General features: G+C 43.0%; 1 protein-coding gene across 1 annotated transcript in view; it reads right to left on the bottom strand.

Moving 5' to 3' along the window:
• Positions 1 to 295: 295 nt before the first annotated feature.
• Positions 296 to 20,894, bottom strand: part of LOC311103149 (WD repeat-containing protein 43-like) — a 43,121-nt gene continuing 22,522 nt past the window's right edge. The window contains exons 9-17 of the mRNA XM_084144699.1: positions 18,141 to 18,227; positions 17,070 to 17,192; positions 15,619 to 15,759; positions 12,072 to 12,190; positions 11,532 to 11,595; positions 11,151 to 11,264; positions 6,610 to 6,673; positions 2,741 to 2,799; positions 296 to 2,532 (exon numbers count right to left, since the gene is read on the bottom strand). Of these exons, the coding sequence (XP_084000825.1) occupies positions 2,377 to 2,532; positions 2,741 to 2,799; positions 6,610 to 6,673; positions 11,151 to 11,264; positions 11,532 to 11,595; positions 12,072 to 12,190; positions 15,619 to 15,759; positions 17,070 to 17,192; positions 18,141 to 18,227 (927 nt within the window). The 3' untranslated portion in view covers positions 296 to 2,376. The remainder of the gene's footprint in view (positions 2,533 to 2,740; positions 2,800 to 6,609; positions 6,674 to 11,150; positions 11,265 to 11,531; positions 11,596 to 12,071; positions 12,191 to 15,618; positions 15,760 to 17,069; positions 17,193 to 18,140; positions 18,228 to 20,894) is intronic.

Genomic DNA, 20,894 nt, shown 5'->3' with positions numbered 1-20,894 from the left:
GCGGTGTGAAAGCTCGAGAGATCATTGCTAGGTTTCCATCCAAATGGCAGATTTTTATGCGAATATAAAAAATATGCACCTTTTCCCACCAAACTGATTTGTTGTAGATACAAATCAGTGCTTGCTGATCTAGTGCACACAATTTACTTTTTTGCTTAAATGTGCCTACTCTGGTCTTGGCATGTACGCTCTAGCCACCAGCTCGCAGATACAGTGCGGGTAGGCTAGTCTACATGAGATTATTATGGATAAGATAATATTTTTTATTTGTCTAACGCCAGTCAAGCAACGATCATCATGACACCAGAATAAGACCCTCATTTATTGGAAAGGAGCATCAAGATCACAGCGCTCATCAATTTATTTCATCTGTAGCCTAATAAACTGCATGGTTTTCCCGAGTCGTAGTGAGAGGACTACACACCATGTCATCATGTGACTCCAAGTATGTTGATATGGTTATCAATATTTGCGCATAGGCATTTCCACCACCACTTCTCGCATTACTAATTTTATCAACACAAAAAAATCACACCAAGTCGAACAAACAAAAATTGTACCAAAACGTACCGTCTCCATCACAGCTGTCGTGATAGTTATTTTTTTATACTGTGGATGGAAACATGGTTACTGACAGTGAAGCCCTGCAGGCTCTATCTTGAATCTTTTGTTAGTTCTATTTTCGGTGCCTTTCATCAGATTATCCTACATTGACTAGAAGAGATTTTTTGTTTTAGTGCCTTTTAGTAGGTTCAACAGTTGTCGTTTTCCACCTCGTCTGTCAAGAATGTCTGTCCAAATTGAGTATTATTAAATCTGGCTTTAGTCCTCTACAGAGCAGATAACCTAATATTAGTCCTTATACCCATGTGCAACCCTGCTCATCTCAGCCCCAAATATTACCCCCGTCAGGAGGTTGTTTCATTTGTACTACTACTTTGTCGCTAAAAAGGGTTTGTGGCATTTTTTTGAATAACCAACCTGTAAATCGAGGTACCATGAGCATATTTATATCAATTCCACTTTTAGTCTGCCCACAAAGTGCTAAACTACACTTTTGTGAAAGAACACAGTTAGAAAGATATGGCATATAGAAGCAAACCGGATGGACATCATGAAAATGATCGGAGAGGTTGAGGGTAGAGGAAGTTCAGGAGTAAAAACAAACAAAATAGAATTATTGTAAAATTGACTGTCCATAAAATGTATGTATTAGCTGGAAGTAGAGGCGTAAGCATTGTTCACTTGTTTACTCCAATTAGGGAATGGGTGGTGGGGTTGGAAAGTAATAAAGGGAAATATATATATATTTTTAAAGGATATATATGCGAGAGAAGAAAAACACGGGGGATTGGAAGTGATGCAGACAATTACATAGATGGAAGTTACAATCTATCTGCAATATTAAAGCTGATCTACCCCCTAAAAAAAAGAAAAAGTGCTAAACTACATCAAGGAACATTCACATTGTCAGTTGCATTTTCCTGTCAAGAAAAAGTAAACTAGCATCAAACAGCTGTGAACAAGGAGAGAAACTGATTTTCAATTAAATTTGTTGAACAATAATGAACAAAGAATAACCCTTTCTGACCACCTTCTATGCATTTAGACATGGCAGCCATTTTGAAAAGCCATTCAATCACCTAATCGAGCAAAGTTCATTCTTTTTTCTCTGGTCGCCCCTCCGGCTATGATTATAGGCAGTGGACACAACCTCCATGCCCCGAAAAACTCATTGCACAAAGGAGTGAAGGACAAACAAAAACAAAGGGTTCAGTTGGAGACTTTACAGAAGAATTTAATTTAATCCCCAAGGATGCTGGTGGGTAGCTGGGGACGCATACGAACACTGCACCTTTCATACAGATTTACATTGCGAGGGGACATGATCTATTAGCCATGATTGCATCCAAAATGGCACCGTATATAGTTCACTAATTTTGACGAGCACTACAGGCCAGAGCAAGTAGTGCACTATGTAAGGAATATGGTGCCATTTGGGATCAACCCCATGTCAGGCAACAAGGCCACCTTTTCTCTGGAACAAGCAGTGGGGGTGGGGTGGTCACACTCTTGAACCACTGAGGAAAAGTGGAGAAAGCAGGAGAGGGGGAGAGAAGCGTGGGGCTTGAATCTCTGGAACAGTTTCAAAATATGGGTCTTTCAGCTTGGTTGTGGGGATATAACATTGCCGCCCTAGTGGCTGTCCCGGGAACCGACATGAGTGGCCTCACTCACATGGTCACGCGCACCCACTGCCTGTCCATTGTGAGTTATTTTTTTTGTAAAACCATTTTTGTTCCGACAATAAAAATCAAAGCATGAAAATAAAATGAAAGTACATATAAATCTCAGGTCCATTTTTGTGTGTTTTTGTTAGATTGGTTTCCTTTGCGCGTCACTCCTCCTCGCTCTCGTTTTCATGACGGAATCACCGTTCGCTTTGGATTCCATCCTCATGACTTCCTCCGGCTCTTCTTTATCCTCCTCGTCTTCCATAGTCTCATCCTCTATGCCATCCTCCTCCCAGTTCTGCACAGACCACACATTTCCCAGGTCAACCCCACAACTCCGTGAAAAACTTCAGTTCACGCGTCAAAACTACCAATAAACGTAATGATCTGTGAGAATGTGTATGTGCTTTACAACACCTTGTCGAATAAACTTCAGTAGGCATTTAACAATCCATCTGTATTCCTTCCCACCCACAGCCCTTTTGTGTCTCATCAGCACCACTTACATCAGAATCTTCGTCTGGAAGACCTTCATCACCTGAAGCCTTGTCTTCGTCAGAGGACTCTGTAGAGCGGAGGGACAAGACAACAGTCAGTCACAGCCACAGTCGAGACACTTTACAGAACCACTTGACAGCTTTATTACATCATAGAGAGAGGAGTCATAACACAGGAAGAGGGGAGAGACAGCTGGAGAAATAGGACTGACAAATGAGAGGTGGGAGGGACTAAACTGTACCAAAGCCCCTTGTTGAAGTGCACCAATTTCTCTTAAAATGCTGTTGGGGGAAATGTCCATATTCGCATTAGAATTAGTCAACATTCAGGGCCTGTTTGCTTTTGCCGACGCACTTGAGCTAAATACTCAGTGGCTGTGACGGGGGATCTCGACTGGCTGCTTGATGTGATTAGTCGCTAAAGCAAATATATACAGGTCGTCAGCTAGAGCGCATTTACACAGGTAACATTTAACTTGGGATGGAACATTAAGAAAAAAAATCCCTAGTCCACAAAATCAAAATCACAGTGCAGGTCCCTACCACTAACAGGTTCCGATCATTATAAAAGGGATTAAAATAATAATAAAATACCAGTGTTTTCCATTAGCACCGGCTCATCAGTCTGTTAAGACACATTTTCAGCCGGCTACTTTTTCCACTTCATATTAACTAAGCTACTTTTCATTTCAAAAGTTAATTCGCAGGGGGGCCGCAATGTGCGACTGACGTGTTTTCCATTTGCTCCCGCAGTATTCTTAAAGTTTGTGAATTTTGCAGCAAAACTGTATTTATTCTCAAATATTCGTTTGGTGATCCCTTTCCGTAATACCCAAGACTACTTTGCTTTCAAATGTCAGCATGTCGACGAAACATAAGGCCAAAAACACAAATGAGAAAACCCGGCATACAAGACCCATTTTTATCACCGCTCTGAGACGGAGAGCCCGAGGACGCGCACTTTACCAGGGGGGCTGCTGCGGATCAGAAAAAAAGGTACAGGAGAGCTGTGTGAGCTTAGAGGGATTTTCTTGCCGCAATAACCTGAGACTGGTATCTGTCCCAGAGTCAGCGGAAATGTCACGCGCCACGGATTTAGTCTCCAGCCTGCTGAAGGATGTTCTCGCCATGGATGAGAAGCCCCTGATTGTGCCCACCGGTCACTGCGCCCAAAGCCCCGGGACGGTGAGAGGCCCCGTGACATTCGTCGAGTGCACTTTTTCCATGAGAAGATGGCTATGGCTCACATTCAACGCCACATCAAGAAGTCTTGAACTTGCTCATAGATCAGCAACTGTTGCTTGCTAACTGTGGATAGTAAGTAAGTAGCCCACATGTGGTATAACTATGTTTAGTTATAACTGCACTATTCCGGTATAGTTCAGGAGTTGGAAAACCCACTCAGCCTTATTTGATGTGATCAAATGTTTTGATCATCTAGTGTGCCTGCCTTAAAAGCATTGTCATTTTTTATTTTATTAAGGGTTTACGTAATTCCTTTGTTTTCCATGCTGTCTCATTGACCTATTGAGTTTGTTTACATCATCTTATTGACCCAAAAATAAGTGGTTATTTGTTTACCGCATCTGTTTGTCTTGACCCAGCAAACAGTAAATGTTCCAAGGCTCCACGTCTTCACTTCCAATATTTTGAACATCATTTATACCCAGCAAACGTTCAAAGTTGCACAGACGTCGTTTTGTGGTCTTGGCTGTACGTTGTCACATCGTCCAACTAGATGTTTCTTTTTTTTTTGGGGGGGGGGGGGGGGGGGGGGGGGTCATTTTACTACGATTTGCTTACTTCAAATGAGAGTTTTTTGGCTGAGAGCCTTGATAAATGTTATTTATTTTCTACCTCAATACATGTTATAAGACTGGGAATATAATTTTATACATCTACACATGGTGCTTTTCTAATTTCGTTTGCACATGGGTTTCACTTTTAATTTTCAATTTTTTTGCTGCTTGATTCACTAACACAGAACTCTACTTTAAAGGGCATCTCTGGGTTTAACACCGCACTCTCACAGACAAACTGTGCAAAGAAAACATGTTCTATTTAGGCTTGTACCTCATTTGGGGAGGTATTGTCTGGGGTGGGGGAGTACAGTATTACTCAGACAGGTTATCCTGGTTTTTTTGGATATTCATTGCTTTTCCACTCTATTCTCTAATGACAGGGTTGTATAAACGGAGTGGTCAGGGTGGCCGGAATAATACCATCAAGTACATTTCGTGGAACATCAAAGGGGCTAACAACCCTGTGAAACTCCTCATGGACTCTACCAGATTTGCCAGTTCTTGCTGTGAGATGTTACCCCACTCTTCCACCAAGGCACCTGCAAGTTCCCAGACATTTCTGGGGGGAATGGCCCTAGCCCTCACCCTCCGATCCAACAGGTCCCAGACGTGCTCAATGGGATTGAGATCCGGGCTCTTCGCTGGCCATGGCAGAACACTGACATTCCTGTCTTGCAAGAAATCACGCACAGAACGAGCAGTATGGCTGGTGGCATTGTCATGCTGGAGGGTCATGTCAGGATGAGGAGGATGTCTTCCCTGTAACGCACAGCGTTGATTGCCTGCAATGACAACAAGCTCAGTCCGATGATGCTGTGACACACCGCCCCAGACCCTCCACCTCGATGCCACTCCAGAGTACAGGCCTCGGTGTACAGCTCATTCCTTCGACGATAAACGCAAATCCGACCATCACCCCTGGTGAGACAAAACCGCGACTCGTCAGTGAAGAGCACTTTTTGCCAGTCCTGTCTGGTCCAGCGACGGTGGGTTTGTGCCCATAGGCGACGTTGGTGCCGGTGAGGTCTGGTGAGGACCTGCCTTACAACAGGCCTACAAGCCCTCAGTCCAGCCTCTCTCAGCCTATTGTGGACAGTCTGAGCACTGATGGAGGGATTGCGCGTTCCTGGTGTAACTCGGGCAGTTGTTGCCATCCTGTACCTGTCCCGCAGGTGTGATGTTCGGATGTATCGATCCTGTGCAGGTGTTACACGTGGTTTGCCACTGCGAGGACAATCAGCTGTCCGTCCTGTCTCCCTGTAGCGAATGTGTTGCACTAATGTATTTTCTGTGACGGAAAACTATAGTTGCACGTCCCAGATCACTATTGAAGCAACAAAACAAAAAAAACTGTCAAACAGCTGGACTCAGCTGCTCCCGCTTTCCCCATTGTGCTATTTAAAACACCTGACTGGCTCAACTGTTCTGGGGAACTATGGTAAGCTTCAGAATGTAAAATAATGTGACGTGAAATGAACGCGATCTGCTTTAGCTCCTAACGTACCGCTCAAGTTGTCGGCAGGTATTTACTTAAAAAGTTCCTACAAATATTAAAATGTATTGAAAAACCATCCCGTGGCTATTTCCAAATACCCCGGTATATACAGTATACCTCCCAAGCCTACTACTCATTAACCATAATTAGAACATGTATTATTCAGAAACATAAAACTGTTAAACACCGTCCAAACTTTAAAACATTTAGTGATAATTTGGTCATATCCCCCAGCCCTAATAGGAACTAGCTACCGGCCCTAATTATTTAATCAAAAGCCAATTTCTTATGCGGTTCAAGAAAGCATTTTATACAGTGCTGTAATGAGTGTAACTGTGTACCATCGCTGTTCGCTGGTTGCCCAGCAAGAGAGGCAGTCGTGTTTTGGCCTGCCGTTCAGCACATCGGCAAGTGTAACTCAGGGTATGCAAATCTGCTGGAATGCAAATTGTAAGAGACCCCCCGCCCCCCATTGCTATCCTGCTTATCCTGTTTTCAAAACATTGTATCCTTTTTACATATTTTGCTTAATTGACAGTGATAAAGGTATAAAAAGAAAAAAGTGAACAGTGTGCCCTTACCCTCCTCGTAGACAAGCTTGGCCTTGTGGTCCACGTCTGTGTTACCACTGTCACCTTTCACCACCTGGCGAGAGAGAAAAACGCTTTAGGAGACAGCAGTTGCCACAGGTGGGGGAAAAGCTGAATGGACAGTTTCATTTGTCCAATGACGGCATTGTCATGTTGAGCACAGGACTGCTGATAGTCATGGGAAACACTGGCCTTGGCAACAATGCAGCAGCACACAGAAATAGAACAGGTTTGGAACCTCTAACCCTGGTAGTTGACTGGTCAAATCATGGGTACACTAGCAATGGCTGCCTGGTATTGTGATGCAATCTTTCATGGTAATGTAGAATGTTCATTCAAATGATGTTAACTGATGTGGCAATGGAATGCCTTTTTTGTAATGTCAGTTGAGTTGAATCAACAAAACACAGCATATATATTTTAACACAGTGCATTCAGAAAGTATTCAGACCACTTTACTTTTTCCACTTTGTTACGTTAGAGCCTTATTCTAAAATGGATTAAATAGTTTTTTCCATCAATCAACACACAACACCCCATAATGACAAAACAAAAAAAGGGCTAGAAAATGTTGTCAATGTATTTAAAACCCCCCGAAAAACACCACATTTACACAAGTATTCAGACCCTTTCCTCAGTACTTTGTTGAAACACCTTTGACAGCGATTACAGCCTTGAGTCTTCTTGGGTATGACGCTACAACCTTGGTACACCTGTATTTGGGGAGTTCCTCCCATTCTTCACCGCAGATCCTCTCAAGCTCAGTCATCCCCACAGCATGATGCTGCCACAACCATGCTTCACCGTAGGGATGGTGCCAGGTTTCCTCCAGACGTGACACTTGGCATTCAGGCCAAAGAGTTAAATCTTGGTTTCATAAGGTAGATGTTTCTGATGTTCCGAGAGTCTATTAGGTGCCTTTTGGCAAACTCCAAGCGGGCTGTCATGTGCCTTTTATTGAGTGACTTCCTTCTGGCCACTCTACAATAAAGGCCTGATTGGTGGAGTGCTGCAGAGATGGTTGTCCTTCTGGAAGGTTCTCCCATCTCCACAGAGGAACTCTGGAGCTCTGTCAGAGTGACCATCGGGTTCTTGGTCACCTCCCTGACCAAGGCCCTTCACCCCCGATTGCTCAGTTTGGCCGGGCGACCAGCTCTACGAACAGTCTTGGTGGTTCCAAGCTTCTTCCACTTAAGAATGGAGGAGGCCACTGTGTTCTTGGGGACCTTCAATGCTGCAGAAATGTTTTGGTACCCTTCCCCAGATCTGTGCCTCGACACAATCCTGTCTCGGAGCATTACGGATAATTCCTTCAACCTCATGGCTTGGTTTTTGCTCTGACATGCACTGTCAACTGAGGGACCTTATAGACAGGTGTGCACCTTTCCAAATCATGTCCAATCAATTTACCAAAGGTGGACTCCAATCAAGTTGTACAAACATTTGAAGGATGATCAACGGAAACAGGATGCACCGGAGCTCAATTTAGTCTGATAGCAATGGGTCTGATTATAAAATTGCAAACATTTATAAAAACCTTTTTCACTGTCATTATGGGGTATTGTGTGTAGATTGCAGAGGAAACAAATAAATGTAATCCATTTTTAGAATAAGGCTGTAATGTAACTAAATGTGGCAAAGGTGAAGGGGTCTGAATACCTTCTGAATGCACTGTATTTTACTTCCTGCTATGCTCTTATGGGTACACTCGCAATTTCCACCAGCCCACCCATTATGTCATCATTGGCTTGAATGGAAACACCCGTTCTATTAATTATTTCTATGGCAGCACATGCAGTCAGGTGCTGCAGTCTGTCCAATAAACTAGAAAAATCCTTAAATATCTTCAACAATATGTTTATGCATGAGAGAACCAGGGTTCAGTAAGGACAGAGTGACCATCGAAAGGCTCTCATTTCACTGCTACTGTACCATCAATGACCTGGCCACCAAAAAGGCCAGTCACTTTCGATACAGGGTAGAAGTGGCATCACTGTCTTATCCATCTCAAGATGTTTCCCAAACCTCTCCGAGCACCCTAGCCAGTTTAAGTTATTTGAGCTATTGTAGTGCGAACATATTATATTCAACTAGTCAACCTATCATCAAGCCCTTGACTAGTAGACTAGAGCTGTGTTTGAATACTCATACTAACCACACTATTTGTAACGTAAAATGAGTATCTAGTATGCTTATTGGTCATAGTATGAATATACAGTACCAGTCAAAGGCCTGGACACACTCAATCCAGGGTTTTTCTTTATTTTTACTTTGTAGAATAATAGTGAAGACATCAAAACTATGAACTAACACATATGGAATCGTGTAGTAACCAGACAAGTGTTAAACAAATACAAATATATTTTATATTTCTTCAAAGTAGCCACCCTTTGCTTTGACAGCTTTGCCCACTCTTGACACTCAACCAGCTTCATGAGGTAGTCACCTGGAACGCATTTCAATTAACAGGTGTGCCATGTTAAAAGTTAATTTGTGGAATTTCTTTCCTTCTTAATGCGTTTGAACCAATCAGTTGTGTTGTGACAAGGTAGGGGAGGTATACAGAAGATAGCCCTATTTGGTAAAAGACCAAGTCCATATTATGGCAAGAACAGCTCAAATAAGCAAAGAGAAATGACAGTCCATTACTTTAAAGACATGAAGGTCAGTCAATCCGCCTCAAAAACCATCAAGCGCCATGATTAAACTGGCTCTCATGAGGACCGCCACAAGAAAGGAAGACCCAGAGTTACCTCTGCTAAAGAGGATAAGTTCATTAGAGCTACCAGCATCAGAAATTGCAGCCCAAATATATGATTCAGAGTTAAAATAAGACATATCAACATCAACTGTTCAGAGGGGACTGTGAATCAGGCCTACATGGTCAAATTGCTGCAAAGAAACCACTACTAAAAGACACCAATAAGAAGACTTGCTTGAGCCAAGAAACACGAGCAATGGACATTAGACAGGTGGAAATCTGTCCTTTTGTCAGATCAAGCCACATTTGAGATTTTTGGTTCCAACCGCCATGTCCTTGTGAGACGCAGAGTAGGTGAACGGATGATCTCCGCATGTGTGGTTCCCACCATGAAGCATGGAGGTGGTGGTGTGATGGTGCTTTGCTGGTGACACTGTCAGTGACTTATTTAGAATTCAAGGCACACTTAACCAGCATGGCTACCACAGCATTCTGCAGCGATACGCCATCCCATCTGGTTTGGGCTTAGTGGGATTATGATTTGTTTTTCAACAGGACAATGACCCAATACACCTCCAGGCTGTGTAAGGGCTATTTGACCAAGAAGGAGAGTGATGGAGTGGTGCATCAGATTACCTGGCCTCCACAATCACCCAACCTCTACCCAATTGAGATGGTTTGGGATGAGTTGGACCGCAGAGTGAAGGAAAAGCAGCCAACAAGTGCTCAGCAGATGTGGGAACTCCTTCATGACTGTTGAAAAAGCATTCCAGGTGAAGCTGGTTGAGAGAATGCCAAGGGTGTGCAAAGCTGTCAAGGCAAAGGCTGGCTACTTAAACAAATCAAAATATATTTTATATTCTAACACTTTTTTGGTTACTACATGAATCCAAATGTGTCATTTCATAGTTGATGTCTTCACTATTATTCTATAATGTAGAAAATAGTAAAAATAAAGGAAAACCCTTGAATGAGCAAGTTTCCAAACTTTTGACTGGTACTGTAGTTAGTTTGCCAAAAGTTCCCGGATGTCGTACAACATTCGCCAAAATACGAAGTATACAAGCAGTGGACACTATTTCCGTGCTTTTGGGGCCCATAATGCAATTCTTCAGAAAATGGGTGTGGCTTCACAATTTTCAGATTTGAAGAAAATGGCGGAATATTTGCAGCCATACTCAATCGAGAGCGGATACAAATTCATTGCTTTAACTAATTATGAAAAATGTTAAAATGTTGAGCAATGTATTAAAGTAATTACTTTAAGTTACATTGGCTGACAAATTGTTAGCTGCGCTAGCCTTACGAACCGCATAGCATATCATTACAGCAATTGCTTGTATGTACCGGTATTTTAGCTACCTAACGTTAGTTGACTATTAATACAGCGAACTTCCCAGTATATTAATTATATGCCATCTAACTAACAACCCAACATTTGTTGACTTGATTATTCTTTGCTTACCTAAGTGGTATAGTCGTTGTGCATTCTCAATGGACATTGCTAATGAAGTCTTAAGACGTCTAGCTAGTAATTTGCTAAAAAGCGAGCAAGAAGTTGCATAGCAACAGCATCAACTTCTGGTAGACAGGCGAAGCGCTACAACACTCAACTGAAAGCATACCATTAGTTTACAGTATACTAAAATTGACTTATAGTATGTAGTATATACACTCATTATGTATGTAATATACAGTATGTTAGTATGGGTATTCGAACACAGCTTAAGTTTGTTCCGGACCCTGTCCCCAATGTAGTTTTTGGGAGTAGCACTGGTATTAACTGTGAAGTAAAAAAAACTAACATTACACTACGAGTACCAAGACGTACCTGTGTCATGAGCAGATAGAGCTTGCCGTGCAGCTTGGTCAGTTTGTGGAACATTTTGACTCTGCTTTCGATCATGTGGTACAGCACTCCCAGCTGAGACACCAGGTCTGGCAACTGGTACGGGGAAAGAACACATACATAGATCAATATTTTTAAAAATAACCACTCCTCGTTTTGAGGAAGTAAAAACATTGGTCCTGTGTCAATAACAATCTGAGTGTATAAGTGTATACTGTTGAATAAACAAAAACAAAACTTAACTCTACAAAAGTTTGTGAGCTAATGGTTAGCAGAGCGTAACCGTATTGCCGTTATACATTCCCCAGAACAAACCATGTTTTGGGCTTGAAGCTAGCTGAAGACACCCAGGGATAGACTCACCGAGGATAGGTAAGAGGTGTGCTGCATGAGAACAGCCTTGAGCCATCGCACCATCAGCACTGCCCTGTAGGACAAATGGGAAGAGGAGAGACTAGTTGAGTGGGGGTGCAATTAGGTTCCCTTTGGGCAACAATATCAGGGTGAAGGGTTTAGGAATGATGCCCGCTGGATTTAACTAAAAACAACCCAAGGGGAATATAGATGCTTAGTTACCAAGGTGGTACTGAACACATGGATATTACAGACAAAATCCTGATTTGCAGGTAGCCTAGCGGTTAAGAGCGTTGGGCCAGTAATCGAAAGTTTGCTGGTTCCAATCCCTGAACGGACTAGGATAAAAATATGCCGACGTGCCATTGAGCAAGGCACTTAACCCTAATTGCGCCTGTAAATCGCTCTGGTTAAGAACGCCTACTAAAACATAAATACAGATTTTAACGGCACAATTTATATGGTCTTCGTCTAGCATCAATGAGAATGCAATATAATCAAGATCTGATCATATCTGATATGAAAACCGATTCTGGGGTGTTCACTTACGTGTAAGGATGCCCTTGCATTCTCTTGGTGATCTCTTCCACCAATGGCAAGACAGCAGGGATAGGTAACCGGGAAACGGTTTTCTTTATTAAGATGTCCTTCCGGGTCTGAAACACATTCTGTGGGGCGGAGGAGAGATCAACATCAGAGAATAGATGTCAGAGAAACCAGAAGTTGGAAGTGCTATCAAGTACGGCAATTGTAAATGGATGTCACTGACAATAAGAGGCGGAACGGTCAGGGATCTCACTGACCAATAAACTCTATAACCAATTTACCTTCACACAATAAGATAGAAATAAAACAAGGATCTCAAGACTGGTTGGTTGACAACGTCATGAAAATGATGCACGCCCATCGATGGGGGCGGAAGCCGTGATTTAAGATTCTGAACATCAGATAGCAACTAGGGATGTAACAAATGCAAAGATTCTCAATGTTTAAACTGCCATTTTTGTTATTATTATTTTTTAAATAATTTTATAAAATGTGCATTCACAATTCAGATATGGTCCTGCATATGACCCCTAGGGGGCAATGCAGTTCAATCTACCGCAGTCTTGGCTACCTACCAGGTGCGCTCACTTTACTGCTGTCCCCCACCCACTCTAACAAATGGTATAGTCATTTTAGGTTGTGTGCCTCTCCTTGATGTTCTCAGTAAATGTGACTTCATGTCCCACTTCTTATCAATGTGATGGCTCGCTGCAGTGATACAAGTCGGCATATTCATCAATGTCCAACAATGTGTTATCACCAAGTATGGTTTTTAAGAGCTTGCGCTTTGTACTTGCAGAGCAATCATTGTACAATTTCTCCATCAGGGCCATCACTGTTTATCGATATGGCATCTTGTAGTTAGGTTCTAGATATACCATTAGGTTATTGACGCGGACATCCTCTACCATTGACAAATACTGTATATCAACTGCACTTATTTCTGTAATCAGCGCTGTGATTTTCTCACTCAGTCCCTTCTGTCAGCAATGGGTTTGGTCTCACGGTGCCTCCCTTTCAGCATACTTACTGCCACTGTAGCTCATTTCCACCTCGCAAAGTTATCTTTTTTAAATTAAAGTATTGCCATAAAGGACATTGCTTCTGTCACACTGCCGTTTTTCCAACTTCACGACGAAGACGTGCGGAGAGCTTTATATCCGTGACAAACTATTTTAAAGACGCACATCTCCTCCTTACAGCATTGTTGGTTACGTATTAGTGAAAATTGTTGTGCCATTATTAGGATGGGGACCTGTTAGTGCAGCGTTCCCCAAACGCAGTTCTAGTGACCCCAAAGGTTGCAACGTTTTGGTTTTTACATTGGCACTACTCAGCTGATTAAAATAATGAACTCATCATCCAGCGATGATCATTTGAATCAGCTGTATAGTGCTAAGGCATAAACTAAAACGTGCACCCCTTGGGGTCCCCAGGACAGAGTTTGGGAAACGCTATGTTAGTGGTAGTTTTGGGTTAACTGTACTGCGATTTCGAAAAAGCTTTTCGGTTAGGATTTTTTTTATGACCCCAAATTAGTTTAAACATCACACCCTCACTAGCAACAATGACAAGAAGCTGCAATGTGTGGAATCGTAGGTGGCTCATTTCAGCAAGTTTCATCTTGTTACGAAATTGAGCTCAGCTGCATCCTTTTTAAGTTGATCATCATTGAGATGTTTCTACAACTTCATTGGAGTCCACCTGTGGTAAATTAAATTGATTGTACATGATTTGGAAAGACACACACCTGTCTATATAAGGTCCCACAGTTGACAGTGCATGTCAAGAGCAAAAACCAGGCCATGAGGTCGAAGGAATTGTCCGTAGAGGGCACCAAAACATTTCTGCAGCATTGAAGGTCCCCAACAGCACAGTGGCCTCCATCATTCTTAAATGGAAGAAGTTTGGAACCACCAAGACTGTTCCAGGAGCTGGCCACCCGGCCAAACTGAGCAATCGGGGAAGAATGGCCTTGGTCAGGGAGGTGACCAAGAACCCGATGGTCACTCTGACAGAGCTCCAGAGTTCCTCTGTGGAGATGGGAGAACCTTCCAGAAGGACAACCATGTCTTCAGCACTCCACCAATCAGGCCTTTATGGTAGAGTGGCCAGACGGGAGCCACTCCAGTAAAAGGCACAAGACTGCCCGCTTGGAGTGCGCTAAAAGGCACCTATAGGATTGTCTGGTCTGATTAAATCAAGTTTAAACTTTCACCTGAATGCCAAGTGTTACATCTGGAGAAAACCAGGTACCGCTTATAACCTGGGCTCCCGAGTGGCGCAGCGTTTTAAAGGCACTGCATCTCAGTGCTTGAGGCGTCACTACAGACCCCCTGGTTCGATTCCAGGCTGTATCACAACCGGCCGTGATTGGGAGTCCCATAGGGCGGCGCACAATTGGCCCAGCGTCGTCCGGATTTGGCCGGTGTAGGCAGTCATTGTAAATAATATTTTTTTCTATACTGACTTGCCTAGTTAAATAAAGGTTAAATAAAATAGCAACTGGCCAACACCATCCCTACGTTGAAGCATGGTGGTGGCAGCATCATGCTATGGGGATGTTTTTCAGCGGCAGGGACTGAAAGACTAGTCAGGATCAAGGGAAAGATGAACAGAGCAAAGTACAGAGAGATCTTTGATGAAAACCTGCTTCCAAGCGCTCAGGACCTCAGACTGGGGTGAAGGTTCACCTTCTAACAGGACAACGACCCTAAGCACATAGCCAAGACAAAGCAGGATTGGCCTCGGGACAAGTCTCGGAACGTCCTCGAGCGGCACAGCCAGAGCCCAGACTTGAACTCGATCAAACATCTCTGGAGAGACCTGAAAATAGCTGTGCAGCGACACTCCCCATCCAACATGACAGAGCTTGAGGGGATCTGCAGATAAGATTGGGAGAAATATACAGGTGTGCCAAGCTTGTAGCGTCATACCCAAGAAGACTCAAGGCTGTAATCGCTGCAAAAGGTGCTTCAACAAAGTACAGAGTGAAGGGTCTGAATACTTTTTCAGTTCCTTATTTTTTTATAAATTTGCAAAAATGTCTAAAAACCTGTTTTTGCTTTGTCATTATGGGGTATTGTGTGTTGATGAAAAAAATAATATATATTCCATTTTAGAATATGGCTGTAACGTAACAAAATGTGGGAAATGTCAGGGGGTCCAAACGCACTGTAGTTTACATGTTGTCAATCTATTTTTCCCCATAGTTACGCACGCGTCGGTTTTGTTGCTGAACAACCAAACCGTCTATGCCACCTCTAAACTGAGGGAATTGACAGAGGTAAATAGTGCCATGTACTCATGTACATCCTTTTCCTTAAGACCCCAAAGCATTCACATCAAGCATTAACAATCAATACTATAGTGAAAAAATGTTGTTTCGACATCACATGATCACTGGAGCCTTTTGATATTACGAACACCCAAATCAGGAAAATCATTAATTTTGATGAACACCACAGGGATCGTGTTGCGGTGTATGTTGCTCGTGCCTTATCTTGGCATATCGGAGGCCATATATTCACAAATAAAAGGGTCCACTCACATTGAGGATGTTGGCGTCCTTGCTCTCCAGACCCTGCACCAAAAGCACCGCAAAGTTGTCCGTCTGCAGAGAGGGGGCTCCCTTGACGCCCCCCTTCTCAAGTGACAAGTCGATCTCTCCCAGTCGCTCCTCTATTGACATCTGGAGAGGAAAAAAGGTTGAGTAGCAGTGGAAGGGTTAACAGTGAAGTAAATGACGGAGGCAACACACTAGCAGTTTGATGCTAAGAGATACAGGGCTATATAGTATTTTATTTGCTGTGCTATAATGTATTCACTCCTCCGTTGACTGGGTAAGACACAGGACAGCACTCGCCCTTAGTAAGGGAGGAGTGAAAGGATACTTTTGCATGGTGTCTGACTGTATTTACTACTGACAGAGTAACACAGAATTCATCCATGCCTAATGGCAGCAACATGTCCTCTGTAGCTCAGTTATTCGAGCATAGCGCTTGCAACCAATGTTCCCTCTAAACTGTGCGCGGGGCGTGCAGCTCCCCTGGGACTTCCGCGCAGAATAAATATCAGCCCGCACAGAGAAGCACGAGATTAGAAAGTTGAGTGACGTTCAGAGTTTCCCCTCAGTTAACACTACGTTTCCCTTTACTATGGGATATATGATCGAGTCAACACAATATTAGCCACTTTCAATTAAACATACCGAAACAAAACAAACTATGCAAAAGATTGCTGTAGGCAGAAATGTTCACAGCGTTAAAGTTTGTGGTCAGCAGAAAAAAAATGAGGGAACATTGCTTGCAAAGCCAGGATAGTGGGTTTGATTCCCAGGAACTCCCATTCATAAGTTGTATGCACGCATGACTACATTTTGGTTAAAAGCGTCTGCTAAATGGTACATATGATTATTTAAACATATTGCTGAGTGAAACACCGTCAGGTCATCGCTTAAAATCTAATCTCTCATGGACAGACGCACCTAATGTAACTGGTATCATAGCGTCTGTCAGACTCTGGGATGCAACGACTAATGATGAACTTTGTTCTGGTGCGCAGATCGTCACTGATCACATATCACGATTTTGCAGGTGTTTGCATCTTTCAAATTTCAGAATGGGTCTTTTGGCCGATATTGTTTATTGTATTTTAGTTTGTATTGCCATTTTTTATATTTAACTGTAAGTTACTCACAATTCAGCATGTTGCTGACATTTGCACAATGTTCAGTAAAAAAATATAAATAAAACTCTCCTCATTCTAACATCTTCTGTAACAGGTCTGCCCCGAGAACTTAGTCGAGCATCCGATACAATTACACAAGATTTATGTTCTGAGTTTCCAAAAGGTTTTTATTGCAAACGCCAACAGAATTGAGAGGGGCAGGTTGAATATATGTATTTTTGTGCAACAAACACTATCTGGAGGTTGTGTTGAACATTGAAAGGCCTTGACGGTTTTAGTCAAGGTTTATGTACAACAATTTTGTCGACATACCTCTTTGGTGTCTGTGCCCTTTTTCCTCTTCTCGGATCCCAAGGATGCTTTGACCGGCGCTTGGTGACCGGGAAGACCAGGGACTAGAACTTTGCTCTTGGCGTTAACTACTGGGGTTTTCACCTGAAAGACAAGAGTATGTATACTGAACAAAAATATACAGGGCAACACTCAACAATTTCAAAGATATTACTGAGTTACAGTTCATAAGGAAATCAGTCAACTTGAAATAAAATGTATTAAGCACTAATCTATGGATTTCACAACTGGGAATACAGATATGCATCTTTTTATCACAGATACCTTTAGAAAAAAAAAAGTGGTTGATCAGAAAACCTGCCAGTATCTATTGTGACCATCATTTGTCACGGTATCTCTGTGCATTCAAATTGCCATTGATAAAATGCAATTGTGTTAGTTGTCTGTAGCTTATGCCTTCCCCATACCCCGACCATGGGGCACTCTGTTCACAGCGTTGATATCAGCAAACTTCTCGCCCACACAACGCCATACACATGGTCTGCGGTTGTGAGGCCGGTTTGACGTACTGCCAAATTCTCTAAAACGACGTTGGAGGAGGCTTATGGTAGAGAAATGAACATTCGATTCTCTGCAACAGTTCTGGTGGATATTCCTGCAGTCAGCATGTAATTGCACGCTCCCTCAAAATGTTAGACATCTGTGGCATTGCGTTGTGAGACAACTGAACATTTTAGAGTGGCATAGTTTCCCCAGCACAAGGTGCACCTTTGTAATGATCATGCCGTTTAAATCAGCTTCTTGATAACCCACACTTGTCAGGTGGCTGGATTATCATGAAACACTTTACATGTTGCGTTTATATTTTTGTTCAGTATAGTTATTTCTGACTGTTCTCCAATTTTTACCTATCAAAACACCACCATTTCAAAGGACCCATTTATTCATTAAAACATAATGTTGAAAGAAAAATATGGACAGACAAATTCATGCTTGGACATGTTCAGTAAGTTAATTGAGCAACATACCAGAAATAAGCCAATGCCATTTAGAACAGCGCAAAATACCAAAATGGCATCCGTCGGGCCTTACCTTGGAAACAGTGGCTTCCATGGAGAGGGAGATGGTGGTGTGGACATCGCGGGTCAGGCACACATGTCTCTCTGCTGTGTTCACTTCCTATATGGGAGACAAATGGTTAGTAACATATACATACACACATAAGGGAAGAAAGTATTTGACCCCCTGCTGATTTTGTATGTTTGCCCTTTGACAAAGACATGATCAGTCTATAATTTTAAATGGTAGGATTATTTGAACAGTGAGAGACCATAACAAAATCCAGAAAAACGCATGTCAAAAATGTTATAAATTGATTTGCATTTTAAATGAGGGAAATAAGTATTTGACCCCTCTGCAAAACATGACTTAGTACTTGGTGGCAAAACCCTTGTTGGCAATCACAGAGGTCAGACGTTTCTTGTAGTTGGCCACCAGGTTTGCACACATCTCAGGAGGGATTTTGTCCCACTCCTCTTTGCAGATCTTCTACAAGTCATTAAGGTTGAGGCTGACGTTTGGCAACTCGAACCTTCGGCTCCCTCCACAGATTTTCTATGAGATTAAGGTCTGGAGACTGGCTAGGCCACTACAGGACCTTAATGTGCTTCTTGAGCCACTCCTTTGTTGCCTTGGTCGTGTGTTTTGGGTCATTGTCATGCTGGAATACCCATCCACGACCCATTTTCAATGCCCTGGCTGAGGGAAGGAGGTTCTCACGCAAGATTTGACGGTACATGGCCCCGTCCATCGTCCCTTTGATGTGGTGAAGTTGTCCTGTCCCCTTAGCAGAAAAACACCCCCAAAAGCATAATGTTTCCACCTCCATGTTTGACGGTGGGGATGGTGTTCTCGGGGTCATAGGCAGCATTCCTCCTCCTCCAAACACGGCGAGTTGAGTTGATGCCAAAGAGCTCCATTTTGGTCTCATCTGACCACAACACTTTCACCCAGTTATCCTCTGAATCATTCAGATGTTCATTGGCAAACTTCAGACGGGCATGTATGTGTGCTTTCTTGAGCAGGGGGACCTTGCGGGCGCTGCAGGATTTCAGTCCTTCACGGCGTAGTGTGTTACCAATTGTTTTCTTGGTGACTATGGTCCCAGCTGCCTTGAGATCATTGACAAGATCCTCCCGTGTAGTTCTGGGCTGATTCCTCACCGTTCTCATGATCATTGCAACTCCACGAGGTGAGATCTTGCATGGAGCCCCAGGCCGAGGGAGATTGACAGGTCTTTTGTGTTTCTTCCATTTGAGAATAATCGCACCAACTGTTGTCACCTTCTCACCAAGCTGCTTGGCGATGGTCTTGTAGCCCATTCCAGCCTTGTCCCTGACATCCTTGGAGAGCTCTTTGGTCTTGGCCATGGTGGAGAGTTTGGAATCTGATTGATTGCTTCTGTGGACAGGTGTCTTTTATACAGGTAACAAGCTGAGATAAAGAGCACTCCCTTTAAGAGCGTGAAATTTCTGGGAGCCAGAAATCTGATTGAGGGGGGTGAAATACTTATTTCCCTCATAAATTGTTATAAATTGATTTGCATTTTAATAACATTTTTTCTCGATATTTTTTGTTATTCTGTCTCACTGTTCAAATAAACCTATCATTAAAATTATAGACGATCATTTCTTTGTCAGTGGGCAAACGTACAAAATCAGCAAGGGATCAAATACTTTTCCCCCCTCACTGTATACATACACAGTGCATTCGGAAAGTATTCAGGCCCCTTGACTTTCCACATTGTTACGTTACAGCCTTATTCTAAAATGGATAATAGTTTGTTTTTTTAAACTCTTCACATGTTTAGCACCTTTGGCAGCGATTACAGCCTTGAGTCTTCTTGGGTATGACACTAAAAGCTTGGCACACCTGTATTTGATCCCATTCATCTCTGCAGATCCTCTCAAGCTCTGTCATATTGGATGGGGAGCGTTGCTGCTATTTTCAGGTATCTCCAGAGATGTTCGATCGAGTTCAAGTCCGGGCTCTGGCTGGGCCACTCAAGGACATTCAGAGGCTTGTCCCGAAGCCACTCCTGCGTTGTCTTGGCTGTGTGCTTAGGGTCGTTGTCCTGTTGGAAGGTGAACCTTAGCCCCAGTCTGAGGTCCTGAGCAGGTTTTCATCAAGGATCTCTGTACTTCGCTCCGTTCATCTTTCCCTCGATCCTGACTAGTCTCCCATTCCCTGCCGCTGAAAGACATCCCCACAGCATGCTGCTGCCACAACCATGCTTCACCGTACGGATGGTGACGTGACGCTTGGAATTCAGGCAAAAGAGTTCAATCTTTGTTTCATCAGACCAGAGAATCTTGTTTTTTGGTACCCTTACCCAGATTTTCCTCGACACAATGCTGTCTCGGAGCTCCACGGACAATTCCTTTGACCTCATGGCTTGGATTTTGCTCTGACATGCACTGTCAACTGTGGGACCTTATATACAGTGGGGGAAAAAAGTATTTGTCAGCCACCAATTGTGCAAGTTCTCCCACTTAAAAAGATGAGGCCTGTAATTTATCATAGGTACACGTCAACTATGACAGACAAAATGAGGGAAAAAAAATCCTGAAATTCACATTGTAGGATTTTTAATGAATTTATTTGCAAATTATGGTGGAAAATAAGTATTTGGTCAATAACACAGGTCAAACGATTTCTGTAAGTCTTCACAAGGTTTTAACACACTGTTGCTGGTATTTTGGCCCATTCCTCCATGCAGTTCTCCTCTAGAGCAGTGATGTTTTGGGGCTGTCGCGGGGCAACACAGACTTTCAACTCCCTCCAAAG

Source organism: Coregonus lavaretus (assembly GCF_964263955.1).
Source record: "Coregonus lavaretus genome assembly, chromosome: 27".
Classification (NCBI taxonomy): domain Eukaryota; kingdom Metazoa; phylum Chordata; class Actinopteri; order Salmoniformes; family Salmonidae; genus Coregonus; species Coregonus lavaretus.
Note: the sequence above shows the minus strand (reverse complement) of the source record. Positions and strands in the feature narration are given on the sequence as shown.